This window comes from Macaca thibetana, chromosome 7, assembly GCF_024542745.1.
Source record: "Macaca thibetana thibetana isolate TM-01 chromosome 7, ASM2454274v1, whole genome shotgun sequence".
NCBI classification, from domain to species: Eukaryota; Metazoa; Chordata; class Mammalia; order Primates; family Cercopithecidae; genus Macaca; species Macaca thibetana.
This window is the reverse complement of record NC_065584.1, coordinates 166,298,197-166,313,317: the sequence shown is the minus strand read 5'-3', so window position 1 is coordinate 166,313,317 and position 15,121 is coordinate 166,298,197. Positions and strand designations below refer to the sequence as shown.

General features: G+C 45.3%; 1 protein-coding gene across 10 annotated transcripts in view; it reads right to left on the bottom strand.

The window, feature by feature from the left end:
* The window catches only part of IL16 (interleukin 16), a 129,632-nt gene that overhangs the window by 31,347 nt on the left and 83,164 nt on the right, over positions 1-15,121 (bottom strand). For 6 of the 10 annotated variants that reach the window (XM_050798549.1, XM_050798550.1, XM_050798554.1 and 3 more), the window contains 3 exons: positions 10,231-10,373; positions 8,125-8,235; positions 4,603-4,717 (listed from right to left, as the gene is read on the bottom strand). In XM_050798549.1, coding sequence (XP_050654506.1) covers positions 4,603-4,717; positions 8,125-8,235; positions 10,231-10,373 — 369 coding nt within the window. Of the gene's footprint in view, positions 1-4,602; positions 4,718-7,152; positions 7,170-8,124; positions 8,236-9,236; positions 9,348-10,230; positions 10,374-15,121 lie in introns of those variants that run through there. The other 4 variants (XM_050798557.1, XM_050798556.1, XM_050798551.1 and 1 more) reach the window with 4 other exon arrangements.

Below are 15,121 nucleotides of genomic sequence, written 5' to 3'. Positions count from 1 at the left end.
CCAGAATGCAATGAAGACCCCATTTTACAATATAGAAAAGTGAACTCAGAGAAGTCCCAAATCACATGGTTAAAAAAAAAAAAAAAAAAAAAAAAGGGCTTGGATCTTTTGACTGCAAGTCCTTTTTTCACAACAGTATACTTGTAGGAGAAACATTCTTCCTGTAACCAAAAATCCATCTCTATGTGAATAGAAAACCACTTTCTTCCTTTCTTTCAATTTGTTCAATACACAAACAAGGAGCACGTTCTCTGAATTGTGCCAAGCAACTCAGATATAAATACTATGTTTACACTGACTTCTGGGCCTGGTCATTACTGATGAATCTGTTGTCACCTAATCATGGTTCCATTGTATATAATCCATCCTTTTTCTCTGGTTTCTTTTAAGGTTTCTTTTTCTAGCCAGGCACTGTGGCTCACACCTGTAATCCCAGCACTTTGTGAGGCTGAGATGGGGGCACCCCAGGCAACATGGCAAAACCCTGTCTCTACAAAACGTACAAAAATTAGCTGAATGTGGTGGCATGCACCTGTAGTCCCAGCTACTTCAGAGGCTGAGGTGGGGGAATCACTTGAGCCTGGGAGATCAAGGCTGCAGTGAGCTGTGATTGCACCACTGCACTCCAGCTTGGGCTACAGGGTGAGATCCTGTCTCAAAAAAAAAAAAAGAGAGAAAGAAAGATTTCTTTTTCCTTTGTCTTTGATATTCTGCAGTTTTACTATGATGCGCTAGAGAGAAAGGAAACATTTTGTGTTTCCTCAAGCAGAAATATCATGCCTTAAGTCAATTCTTGAAAATTATAAGCCACTATCGTTTTGCATATTATCTCTCCCCTTTCACTCTATTCTTTCTAAAATTCCTATTAAATGTATTTTGGACCCTTTCAACCCATTCTCCATATTTCTTTAGTGCTCATCTTTTTCTTCTTTGATCTGTGTGGCCTACTGGATAATTTCCAGTTCACTAATTCACCTTACAGCTGCATCTAATCTTCTGTTTAAGCCATCCATTGAGTTATTTATTGAAATAATTGCTTTTTTTGCTCATTTCCAAAAGTTATTTTTTTCACTTCCACTTATCTTTTTTACTGTGTTCTGGTCTTATCTTACAGTTTATATTCCTTTTTTTATCTTTTAAAAATGATTTTAAATATAGATATTCTATAGTCTCTTTTAGATTGTTCTGTAATCTTAAGTTGTTAAGGGCTAACACTCCTCTTTGTTACTTCTGCTGACTTTCCTCAACAGTGGACATTTCCTGATGTATTATAGTATGTAATCTTTATAAACTCATTTTCAGGACATTCTGTTTTTCTATGGGATTCCCATATACCCCAGGTCACTGCCAGTTTTTCCTTTATTTCCATTTGGCACCCCAAGGTTTTCACTGGTTTAGGAGTAGTTTTCAAGTTAATTTCTTACCTTGGCATTACTTTTGCTTTACAGGAACTATAAATGTAACCCGCATGCCTATATATGACACAATTGTGATATTCACTTTTTGGTGAGAGATGTTTTTTGCCCATTGAGGAGCCATGGGTAAACTTAAGTTTCCTTGTTGCTCCCCTGGGGCCTGTTAGCTTTATTGAGGGGAAACTCTTTCATTATCAAGGCTGTATGCAGGTTCTCAGAGCCTCACATGGACCCAAGGCTCTGTCCCCTCTGCCCATGTGGGCATTCAAATCTGAGCTCCAGCCTTTAAGGTCTATAAGCATCCAGCAGCCCTCCCAGCCACATCATCAACCCCTGAGTTTGCCATTCTTAGATTTAAAGTTGTTTCTTTGTTTCTTAGCAGCTGGGCATTTCCATGTCTTTATTTTGATTTTGGATGTGCTATATTATTTCACAAGTCTACGTATTGGAAACAGAGGCTGGAGGCAGGGTGGGGAGAGTATTCAAATTAGTTCCATCTCTTAGATTGCTGGAGCCAAAGTGAAAAATAAAAGGAACCAGTCCTTGTCATTGTGAGACTCCAAGTCTGGGAAGGAAAATAGATACATTTAAAACATCAAAATATAATTACATGTGTGCTGAAGGAAGGATAGACAACAAAAATTCAGGATGTCCATTCTTAATTACCTAAGTGGCTGGACTTCTCTTTAAGTTATTAGAATGTCCCTCTTACTGGGGCCACACAGCCCAACTCTGGGCTTTTTGGAATGTCCTCTCCTTATTTGGCTATATCTGGTAAAAGCTGGTTGATTAGGTTTTGCCAAATAAATCTTACACAGTGGTTTCTTGGAAGGGGAATAAAAGTAAAACATTAGTAGCCTTGATCTGTACACAAAACTTTTGTTAAAATTAATGTATTTGCCCTGAATTCAAGATTCAAATATTTACTTTTAAAAGAAGTTACAAAAGATGATTTGTTCAATGTTTGAGGCTAGAATCAGGGATCATACACTAGCTGAGAGTCTTGACTCATTGAAATCTTCAATTTTTGTGATTGCTGTTAACTAAGGGAGGCAAATGCTCAGAAAAAAATAAAAAGGTTGGCTCAGGCAAGCTCACATTCAGGAAAGAAAGCAAAACACAATATTCTCTTTTCTTGCCACTTCAACCCTTCCCCCACCCTTTGTTTAAACACAGAAAAGTACAAAAGATAATAAAACACACAATGGCACACTCTCCCATTTCTGATCCCACTGTTCTTTTTTCCTTTCTTTGACATTTGCTCTCCACCACCCTCTTGATTTAGCTATTCCCCTAGAACTGCATCTGGGCCCTGCCCTCCCCTCTTCTCGCCCCCCTACATCTGCTCGGTAACTTCAGCTGTTTTTCTCATGTCCATGTTTCCCAAACGTCTGCATTCACTTCTGTCTTCCTGAACGGAGAGAGAACGGATGTCATTCCCCTGCTGGACAGCGCCACCTCGTGGTCATCCAGGGACATCGCTCTCCCTTCTGCCACTCAAACCTACACATGTGGTTTGCCTTCCTTTTCCTCCTCCTCCTCCAGTGCCTCTTCCTCTAGGTAAGGCAATGTCTTTCTCTAGTTTACTAAGACCAGAAACCTTCCAGTTCTCTCTGACCTGACCCGCCCTTTGCGACCTCTGCTCAGGCGCTGTCACTTCTCTCATCTGCTCCCTTCTCCTCCCGGGGTTACTGCCTCTGGGCAGTCCTTGGAGCTGGAGCCTGGGGCTCACAATGGCCCACTTCATCCTACATTCTGCTTCCTGAAGCCTCTGAAAACCCTGGTCACAGTCCCTCCCATAGTATAAAAGCCTTCAGAGGCTCCCCATTGCCCACACCCTAAAATCTGTGTGTGTAATTCTGCATAGTGCTGGGGTTGGTAAACTTTTTCTGCAAAGACCCTGATAGTAAAGGTTTTAATCTTTGTGAGCTGCAACCACTCCACACTGTGCTGTAACATGAAAGCAGCCCTGGATGACGGGTATGTGGATGAGTATGCTTGAGTCCCCAGAAAGCTTTTTTATGGATACTAAAATTTGGATTTCATTTTGTTTCATTTTCACATATCATGAAAGAATCAAAAACACTTTTAAATGTTCAACCATTTAGAAATGTAAAAACCTTTCTTTGTTCATGAGATATTGAAAACAGTGGGTGGGCCAGATTTGGCCCACAGACTGTAGTGTGCCTACTCTGCCCTAAGCAAGTTAGATGATTAAAGGTGGTTAGGCTCCCAGCATAGCTTACAGAAACCGAACTGACAGAGAAGAGTGAAAATGCTGTGAAGTTACTTCTCTTCAGACCTCTGGTGTATGACCCAGTCCTTGGCCTGCGGTGGGTACTCTCTGCCCTGTGACTTCCAGCCCCTGAACTTTGCCTCCTGAGTTGAAACCTGGCAATCTCTTTGGGCCAAACCTGTTGCTCAATAATCCATGCATGACTTTAGGGTGGAGTTGGGGGTGGGGGGGAACCTGACTCTCTAGGACAAGAAGACGGGCAGCTGTTTCCCTGGCCCCTCACTCCCAGGATGGCTGAGGCTTCTGTACTGTGAGGATATGAAATAGTTGAGAGGGGGTGAGTCAATGGGAGAAGGGTGGGTGGGGAGTGGAAGAGAGGGTCCCTGGCTGGCAGATTATGAGCTCTTCAAAGCAGGAATCATGCCTGATTGTTTCTCTCTCTATTCCTAGACCCTAGAATTCAGTAGGCTCCTAGTGAATGTTTATCAGACTCATCTGTTACAAGGGTTGAAAGCATTGAACCTGGTTTCCCTATGGTTGTGGGTTAGGAAGGACAGGAAGAATGAAGGAGAGGGGGTGTTAACGGATCCCAACAACTGAGACAGGATCTTGGATGGAAAAGGAAAGACAGCTGAGAGAATGGGTGAGAGGAGGGGAGGGTCAGAAACAGACCCCTCAGACTTCAGTCCCACCCAGGCTAGCACCACAACCAGCTAAGGGGTAACGGTACCAGGTAACATGTGCAAACATATACAACCAACCTGCCAGTCATAATGAAGAGCCCCTCGGGGGAGCTGTGTCCCCACTGCCCGCAGACCCCAGAATCCATGCCGGCCGTATCCTGACAGCTCAAGACACATTTTGCTTTCCCAACATCTTCTATGGCCCCAGCAATTCTGGATTCTGCTTCTGTTTCCTCCACCATGGTCTGAAAAGGGCTGCGAAGCCTACCTTCCTGTAGCCTTCCATCGGCTGCTGCTGCTCCCCCTGCAAAAATGGTTTTGACGTAAATCCCAATGGGGCCATAAATGCTGTCTTTTCCCCCAACGATGCTGAAGCCCAGACCCTGGGGAAAGAAGAGAAGGTCTGATTTAGGGGTAGTAGTCCATGCTTCTCACTGGGCTGATGCTTTCTGAGGGCCTGCCTCAGCCTTGAACAAAGGGATTGGGAAGGAGAGAAGGTGCCTTTGGTCTCAAAGGTCTGAGGACTTAACAACAACAACAAAAATGGCAAGAGCAGCGGCATGAAGGCCAGCCTGGGCTGGGTAGTGTCTGGAGCTTTTGTGGGAGTCTGATGCTCCCCACACAGAGGGAGGCTGGATGGAGACCAGCACCCTGGCTCTGTCCCTCCAGTTGGCAATCCTGGGCCAATCACTTTCTGCTTCTGAGCCTCAATTTCCCTCCTTTTAAAATAATGATAATATTACCTAATTCACAGGGTTGTGTTTGAAAGTAAAATACCTAGCAACAATCATAAAAATATCAACGAGAGTAATAATAGTAGCAGCTTTACAAGGGTATCCCTTCTCCTACCAAAGGCCTCTTCAATCCCCTTCTCATGGACATCCCTCCAATCATGTGCTCTCTCTCCTGCACCTGCTCTATCTGCCATTGTCCTAGGTGATTCCCATGAGCCAACAAACATATGCTGGGATTGTGCAGGTGACCCTGGGAGGAGAAACTCATAGCTCAGCAGATAGTCCCAGCTGGGGAGAAGCCAGGAGGCAGTAGAGAGAAGGCCAGACAGGAAGAAGTCCAGGGAAAGGTTGAGTGAGCTCTACAGCAGGAAGAGAAGGGAGGGTGGGCACAGCTTCCCCTGCAAATCTGCCAGTGAGTTCACAGAACAGCCTGGCAGACCTGAAAAGCAGCATAGGAAATGCATATGGCTTGCTCAATTTTTTTGAGGACTAAGGTACCCCATGCTGCCCTCAAGGGCATAGCTTGAGTCTAATAAGCAGCTTTCTAGACTATAAGCTCTCTGAAGACAGTAAATGCGTCTTATTTCTGTGTCTGGCATCAGGCAGGCGCTCAAGAAGCACGTATTACAGGATAAAGGCATAACTGCCACCTGGAGGCCAGGTTTTGGGGTCCAACCTACAAGCACGCCAGGCAGTGGCCAGTAGCTTGGCTCCTAGACAGACCCTTTAAAGTGATGGCCACTGCTGTAACAGGCCCATTGCTCATGGGCAATTTACTCTAGGCTATAGCCGCTCTGCTAATTAGGAGCATCAACACGTGCCACAGAGACAGCAGGCTGTCCGCCATCTTCTTGACACTGTAGGGAGTCAGTGGGAGAGCTGTGGGGATGTGCAGCTATTCTAAGCCTCTGGTGAAGGTGGTGTGTGTTCCAGGATGGGCAGGACAAATGGTGTCTGGGAGTAGCACAGGTTTAGGAAAAGGTGAGGTAGGAGCCACTTCAGGGCTCCTCTATGGGCCCCTAGCCTCATCCTGGCTGAGACAGCTGCTCTAGACTCAAAGTCTCACCCACCCTAGGGACCCAGGATGGCATCATGGTTAAGAACAAGGCCCAGGGGTCAGGCAGCCTGGGGTCATTGCCTTGGTTCAGCTGCTCACTAACCAAGTAAACTTGGACGAGCCCTGCAATCTCCCACGTCCTCCATCTCCATATCGATATACAAAATATACACATAGATATTCATTAGAGATCGCGTCTCCCTCTGCTGCCCAGACTGGAGTGCAGTGGCTGTATCACAGCTCACTGTGGCCTCGAATTCCTGGACTCAAGCAATCCTCTCACTTCAGCCTCCTGGGCAGCTGGGACTATAGACATGTGCCACCACACTGGGTTAATTTTTTTTTAATTTTATTTTATTTTATTTTATTTTATTTTACTTTATTTTATTTTTGTAGAGACAGGGTCTTACTCTATTACCCAGGCTGGTCTCCAACTCCAGGACTCAAACAGAAGGCCTCCCAAAGTGCTGGGACTACAGGCGTGAGCCAGTGCACCCGGCTCCACGTCTATAAAAGGAGATAATAGGAGGGTTGTTGTGGGGATTAAAGGAATTACCATTGCAAAGCCCACAGCACAATGCCCGGGTTTCGGTGGTTGGTTTTATTGTGTGATTTGCTTTTGACTCTACCTCAAGCACTTGCTGATTCTTCTGGCTCTAAATCCTCCTCCCCCTGCTTCACTGCTACTTGTCATCCTGTTAGTGACGAGATCTTGGGGTGTAGGTTGTATCGCCAGATAGTGGGAAGCCTGCTTTATTTCTGAACTTATCATCCCTGCTCTGTACATGAGGATGTCTATATCAAATGATTCATCTTCTTCCATCCCCCGGCCTCATAAAAATTACTCATGGAATGCACATTTTGTGCACACCAAGATAACTTAAACCATTTTTGGTCATCTTTGCATGAGTTTTGGTGGCCTTTACCATTTCACCTTCTTTTGGGCACTGCAAACAATTTAAAAGTCAATTTTAAAAAAATTGCTTCTACCTAAATTCAAGGGGAAAAAGCATTGTGATTTACTAACCAGAAAATGGGGTCGTTCAGAGAAAGTCAGCATAGAAGACAGCTACTCCCTTGTGATGAGAGGAGCATTCATCCCAGCATCTCTCATGTCTGTCTTCTGTTTTATTTCCTGCTAAGCTCCCAGGAGACAGAAGGAACAGGAGATGGAGGGAAAGAGGACTGGAGGTGTGTGGTGGGGCCCCTCCCACTGGACAGACCGTAAGAAGCAATTAGGTCCTCCCCTCATACCACACACAAAAAATATATGACATAAAGAAACCGCCCTTTCATTATTTTAGCACCTGGGCTGCTCGGGCTGGCCTGAGAACTTCGCAGTCAACCTCAAGCACAGGGTGGCATGTTCTGGGAGCAGTGCAAACATGTGTACACCCCCTACCTCACCACCACCACCAATGCTTTCGGATCCCCTTTGGACATATCTCAATTGTGAAGCAGAGATCAGTACGATGCTTCATCATCTTGAGAGAGGTAGAGTTAGTTCTGACTCTTCTGGAGGCTCCAATTGACAGCCAAAAGCACTATCAACCACTGAATTTTCCACATGTAATAGGTAGCATATGTTTTTATAAATTAATATATGGGTCCCTGCTTTATTATGCCAACATCTGAATGGCAGAGGCAAACTCAGGATTCAGAAATCTATGTAAACAATTTGGATTTATGTATCAGATAAAATTAAGTCTTGGAAACTTGTGCCAGGAATGAATTAGAGAACAAGCTTTGAAAGTGCTAAGGCAGCTGGCAGGGACTGGCATCCTTTACAAGAAAATGATCACTTTGTCTAGTTAGAAAAATGGGTGCTGCTTGAACTCAGCCAGTTGTGAGTTTTGAAAGACTAGCCGCTCTGTGTTTGTCTCTTCTGATGTGCCAGGACACCCCAGTAGTCCTATTCCCATCCTTTCCTGGACACAGCAGCTCCTTGGAGACTGCTGCCGCTCCCCAGGACTTCTTGTTGGCCACAATCCCTTCTCACCTTAGCCTGGCCCTTCATCAGCACGATGTTGGAGATGACTGAAGCCTGGAGGCCCCCAGATGGCTGCACGAGCTGAGCTGTGCTCAGGGACCGTGTTGGCCTTGAAGTTCCCTGCAACAAGGAACCAGAGTGGGCAGAAGATCAGCCACATAGGACAGTAGCACCCGCCTCACCAGGAAGGGGAAAAGCCCAGCCAAAGAGAGGAACCAAGTCCTCTTTCTTCTAAGGGCAGGCAGCATAATGACCAGAATGTGGTTAGTGGGGTGTGGGCAGGATTCTGGTGGCGAGGGACTTCCTTGGTTCTAGGAGCCTGTTTTGCTGAGCCTAATGTAGATGAGCAGCCAAAAGGCTCACCAACGTTTGTCAAGGAAGTAGGCCCAGGTTAATGTCACAGAACACGCTGCCTCCAGGACAAGTCCTCATAACTGATGTCTCAGGCAGAATCTGGGAAGCCAGCTACCAAGAATGCCCTGAGACGATGTTCAATCCAAGACACCTTTACTGAGAACTCCCCTTGTGCCAGGCAGAAGGTGGTGGGCAAGGGGGCAGAACCCAAAGACTTCAAAACTCAGAATGTAATTTTGGGGTAGGCAGACAGGCAGTTAACTATTTGTGAATGAGAAGCAGAGCTTCAATTCTTTTCAACACAGCCTTCCAGGCAGCTACTACTGGCTGACATTTAGCCCATCCCTGCCGGCCAGGTAGGCTTCCTGTTTCCAAGGACCTGGATCCTAGTGCATGAGGCAGCAAAGACAAGAGGCAGCTTCCCCCAGGAAGTACCCGCTGGGCCAATCCTCAGGGACCCAGCGCTGGCTGCAGATATTGGAGGGCTCCAGTGTACTCCTGTATGACCCCAGATGTGCAGAAAACCAGGGACTGGGAAAGTTCTCAGCTCAGGGTGGCACCAGGGAACCATCTTCTTCTAACACTGGGACACCACACTCCCAGTTTGGGAATGAAAAACATATTGACTCAAGGAAAGGAAGGAAAGAGAGAAATGAAATTCACTGAGCATCTATTATGTACTATGCAGGGAAACATTGCTCAACCATAGAGCCCCCGCTCGGGAGAGTCAGTGGGTGAGATGAAATGCTAACATAAATGACACTCACAAGACAGGCTGCGCGAGCACTGTGAGAGGAGTGCAGCTGCCTCCTGATGGGCATTTGGGAAAATGTGAAGTCCACGCCTTTGGAGGGATCAGGAGCGTTCCCAGGAGAAAGGGAACCTTAGGAAGATTTTTGAAGGCTGGGGCAGTTTCTAGAAATAGAGATCAGAGAAGGAGGGGTGAGATGCTACAGACAGAGGGCGCTGTGTGACCAAAAGTGGCAGGGTGCAGCACAGCGTGCTTTGGCTGGGGCTGAAAGGCAAGCTGCGGGGGACGTGTGTAGGGTACACTGTGCTTTATACCTGCTTAGCTCTCTGCCTGCAAGCTGACACCTGTAGTGGGAAGGTCATGGACTGAGGAGCACACAGGGCAGTTTAAATTCTGGTCCCATAGGTTTTAAGATGCATAAACTCAGCTGCTCACCTTGCCAAGCCTCAGTGTCCTACTATAAAATGGGGCCAACAACATATTCCTTTCTAAGCTTGTTTTAAGAATTAGCGGCAATGTTGGCAAAGCAAGTCACTGTATTACAGGAGTGAAAAGCCTCTTTGCATAGGCTTCAGAGTCGTAAAGATCAGACTTGAAGTCCCAGCCCTGTTTTTCCTCAACAATGTGAACGTACATAAATCCCTTAACTTGTCCAAGCTGTAGCTCCCTCTTCTACCTCTTAGGAGTATGTGCAGATGAAATAAAGCGATCCACGCAAAGCCATAGTTCAGGGTCCCCCCACGTGCCGTGTTCTCTACGTGTTAGCTCTTAATAGCACACACGTGGCAGCAGTTGCAAGTGCCTGGCACAAGGGGGCGCTCAATGGATGACTATTTCTAACGCGGTTCTCGGCCCAGAGATGGTTGTACCTTCTTGTAGCTACCAAGCCAGACCCTCTCCTCTGTAGTTCTGCGGACAAAAAATTACTGGGAAGGCCTCTTCAGCCACTGTTAATGTTGCGCCCCTCCCTTCTCCCCGTCTTCTCCGAGTTTCCCTCCTTGTATTCTTACCGCAGCCTTTCCTGCTGGACAGTCCAGTTGTTGAGAGAGGGACTTCCTGTTACTACAGAGAGAATAAGGCTGCCTGTCTGTGGACGCTGCAGATTTCTTGGTCATTGGAAAATCAATTTCTCTTGTGCAATAGGGATTAACACCTAAACCAGAAGAGGAAAAACAGCAAGAAGTCATTTGTGCTCTCAAAATGCAAAGTTCAACTGAGAACAATATCAGCCCCCACCAACTGCCAGCCCCTCATTAGCCAGGGGCCAGTGTGACTGTAAACCACTTAGCACCCTGTGCCAGGTGCGTGGTGGGGAGAGGTGGCCGTGGAAGACATGAGCAGCATTTTCATGATCTCCACGCATGCTGTCTGTACTGCAGGGTGCAGGCAGAACTCTCACTTCCATTTCCTCCATTCAGTGCAACGAGAGTTGACAGGCATCTCCTGCAAGTCAATCAGTGTGCTGAGCTCTCAGAAACCACAATGCTGCATCAGATCCAGGCCCCGATGTTTTCAATCCCAAGCAAGGAGAGGAGAGAAAGGAGGAAAACACAAAGGTTTCCCAGGACAGGAACAAACAGGCGAGACCCGGCAGGAACAGGGGCAGGGGCGATCCTATCTGACTGCCTCTTACACAGGCACTCACACACAGGGATATACACACATGGAGACAACTCTTGATTCTTTGGATATCTGCAAAAATGCAAAGCGGCAGGCTTCCTCTACTTTGTGGAAACCACAGACTTCCTTTCATCCAACCGGGAACTCTACCCTACTTCTCTACCCTACCACATCCAGCTGGGAAAACCTTCACAGATGATCTGATTTAATGTGTCATTGTCTACAACAGTGCTTCCCAATTGAAATATAATGTCAGCCACCTATGTAATTAAAAAATTTCCTAGTAGCCACATTTGAAAAGTGAAAAGAAACAGGAGAGAGTAATTTTAATAATATATTTTATTTGGTCTGTTATATCTAAACTATTGTTCTTTCAACATAGAAATAATATGTAAAATTATTAGTGAGATATTTTACATCCTTTTCTTCTTGCACTTAGTCTTTGAATCCAGTGGGTCTTTGATACTTTTGGTACATCTCTATTTGAATAAGTCACATGTCAAGTGCTCAAGACTACATGTGGCTAATTGGGCAGTTCCGCTCTAGAGGCCAGGAGAGGGGCGGGGTTTGCCCAGTGTCCTGAGCGACAAGGGAGGCTTGAGTGAACGGACAGGCTTTTGTGAAAAATTCCCCTAGAGGAAAAGTTAAGATTGGTGGTAGTTCAAAGGAAACACAGGATGGAGCAGGGTTGGGTTTGCTTTTATTTTCAGGATGGGAAAGACTTAAGCTTATTTATAGGCTGAAGAGAGGAAGCCACTGCCAGGGAAGCTTGAGAAGAAAAAAGGAGTGGCATCCCTGAGGGTGTGAGATCCCTAAAGGGGGATGAGGAAAGGAAGAAAGACGAGGTGAAGAAGGGAGAGGTTTTAGTCCATCTGGGTCCGAGAGTGGCTAGGGAAATCTGCCCCTGCAAGAACATCTGCTCCCAGCAGCTGCCTCAACTGTAGGTGACCCTCTCTGAGTAGGTGGCCCTCTCTGAGTTACAGGGACCAGTTGCTGCCAGATCCTCCCCGATGGACCAGGAGGGAGAGGAAGCCAAAAGATTCAGAAAACCACACGCTGCAAAGAGACGATTCAGAATCAAGAAAGGGGGTTGAGAGGAGAGGCTAGAGATCCTCTAGTCCTAACTCTGCCTGTGCATTGTATTTATCTGGAGTGTTTAACCCAAAGGTAGATTTCAGTGCTCCACCCAACCTATTGATCCATATCTTCATGGGTCGGGTCTGGGGAAACCTGTATGTTCGTCAACCTGTGCAGGTGATGCAGGCGGCTCATCATTTGTCCTTTGGGAACCCTGCTGGAGTTACTCCTTCCTCTATCAGTGAGGAAATGGAAGCCCAGAGGGTTCCAGATCAGTGAAGAAAGAATCTGAAGATTCCGGCCTCCAGAATCCCAGTCTCCTTGCACTTCCTCCATCCACAGCAGTGCAGGAGTGACCTGTGACTTGAAGGTGAGCTGTGGTACATGGTTTGGGTTCAGAGGGAATGAGGATGAACAAACAGGCTGCCAACTTGGAATGGTTCACAAAGCAGATCAACCTGACCTCAGAGCCATAGGAGAGCCCAGTGCAACTGCTCAGGCCACACCCAGCTCCACTTGTGTGGAGGCTCCAGTTCCCACTAGGCATTCAGATCTGTGGGAATGTGGGCCAGACTCAGGACAGAGTGGGTTCCCCAAAACTCTCCCTGGTCTGGGGTCGATTTCAGTGCCCACTTCTGCCCACTGTTTCTGAACATTGCTTGTTGATGCATTCCAGCCAACTAGGAAATGTATCAAAATTATCATCTCTATTGAGGGAAGTTTAAACCAGTTAAGTGTAGAGTGTTGAGTGAGTTAATTGAAAAGCGGTTATTACAACCTAATGCAAAAAACAAAGCAAAATAGTTTTTGAAAGGGGAGCTATATATGGTCATGATTATATACAAAAAAGCTGTATTTAGAGCTATATATTGTCATGAGTTTATAATTTAAAGTTATGTTGAATTACAAAATGGAAAAATCCATGGAAAAGGGATGAATAATACCAACCTAACTTCGTCATCTTTCATGAGGGGGACAATTTGGAAAATGTTATGTCAGGTATTAATTAATTGATACAACTTAATTGGGTAATTAATTAAAACTTAAAGGAAATCAGCAGTAGAGACAAAAATTAACTAAACCTTTCAAAATCATTATAGCAAGAGGCCAAGAACAAACAAATGACAAGGAACCATCAAAATAAAAAGCATAAAAAGAGGTAAGTAAAAATAAATATGATCTACAGCACTGATTTCAACTATCTGAGCGTCTTTTCTTTTTTTAAAACAGAGTTTCGCTCTTGTTGCCCAGGCTAGAGTGCAGTTGGACAATCTCGGCTCACCACAACCTCTGCCTCCCAGGTTTAAGTGATTCTCCTGCCTCGGCCTCCTGAGTAGCTGGGATTCAGGCATGTGCCACCACGCCCGACTAATTTTGTATTTTCAGTAGAGACAGGGTTTCTCCATGTTGGTCAGGCTGGTCTCGAACTCCTGACTTCAGGTGACCTGTCCACCTAGGCCTCCCAAAGTGCTGAGATTACAGGTGTGAGCCGCCTTGCCCGGCCTCGAGCTTCTCTTCTTAAAAAAATTGCCAAATTTGCTTTCAAGGACCTAACTGCATATCATTTGCATGAGATTAACAAAGCAAACAAAAAAGGCAAAGTAAAAAGAACTGATTATAAGTAAGTGATGCTAGGATCATTCTCTATTCATTTAGAAAAAAAAATCTACCTAGATTCTTACATCATATTAAACACCAAAAATAAATTACAGATAATACAGTAAATTTGAGGGAAAAAAGATAAATCATTTACAAATTAGAAGAATATATAATCATAGACTTCATAGTTATCTGAATGTGGAAGTAACTTTCACATTAGAAAAGAAAAGATCAGGAAACTTGATTACATAAAGATTAAAACCTTAATGTTAAAAAATTAAAATAAAACAACAAACTGGAGAAAGTATTTTCAACAAGTATGATGCCAAATATTAATTTAACCAAGAGGCTTTTTATAAATTAATGATAAAAGATGATTATTCCAATAAAGAACCGGCAAACTCACCAAAAACAAAATAAATAAATGAAGGAATGTTTAACTTCACCTTTATGAAGAGGTACTCTTTTAGGAGGGCAGGACAGGCTCTCACTCTGTTGTCCAGACCACAGTGCAGTGACACAATCATGGCTCACTGCAGCCTCAACCTCCCGTGCTCAAGGGATCCTCCTACCTCAGCCTCCCGAGTAGCTGGGACCTCAGGTATGAGCCATCATGCCTGGTGGGTTTTCTTTTTTAAAAAAAAATTTTGTAGAGGTGTGGTCTCACTATATTGTCCAGGCTGATCTCAAACTCCTGGGTTCAAGCGATCCTCCCGCCTTGTCCTCCCAAAGGGCTAGAATTACAGGCATAAGCTGTGGCACCCAGCCTAGGTACTTTTTGTTCATCTATTTTTATCAGTGCATCAATCAGGGTTTGGGAAGAAACAAAAGGCACACTCAGTTGGGATTCTGAGAATTGGGTAAAGGAGCCAGACACAGAGGGACGGGAAGGGTTAGAAAAATAACAAAGGCCTATTGAGGTACCAGATGCTGTTACCACCCCAGGCTTGAAGGAGTAAGGTGGGGAAATGGTGTTACCAGAGCCCGGTGGGCACTGGAACCGACAGGCCACCCTGACACAATTTATTGTCACAGCACCAAGGTAGGGGGAGCAGGGGAAGAAACACCCTGGTGGCTGTCTGCCCCCTGCCAGTCCTCCATGGATGCCTGTCATTGACTGAGCTCAATCAGAAGCCAGAAAACCAGGGAGCCCTGGGGATGCCAGGGAGCCAGGGAGCTCTAAGGGGGTCAGCTCCCGGGGGGCAAGTGGGCCTGGCTTCAGGGGCACGTGGCCTGCACAGTCACCTGGGGCCCTGTGATTGAAGAATCCCAACTTAGTTCAAAGATTTTCTTCTACTTTTTTGAAATGATTCATATTTTTTAACAGCAATCCTGCATTTTCATTTTACACTGAACCCTACCAATTGTATAGCTGGTCTTGGGTGCAAAACAAAACAGTAAAAAAGCAAAGAATGGGTGAGGAAGAAAGGGAAAGGAGAAATACCTGTAAATCTGTAAATCACTGTAAAGCAAATATTTATTAAAAATCATAATCCTATGTGGGCTGTGATTGAAGAAATAGGTATTCATGTACATTATTGAAAGAATAGTAGCTACAGAAATTTGGCAATACAGATAAAAAGCCTTAAACTACATCTACCGTTT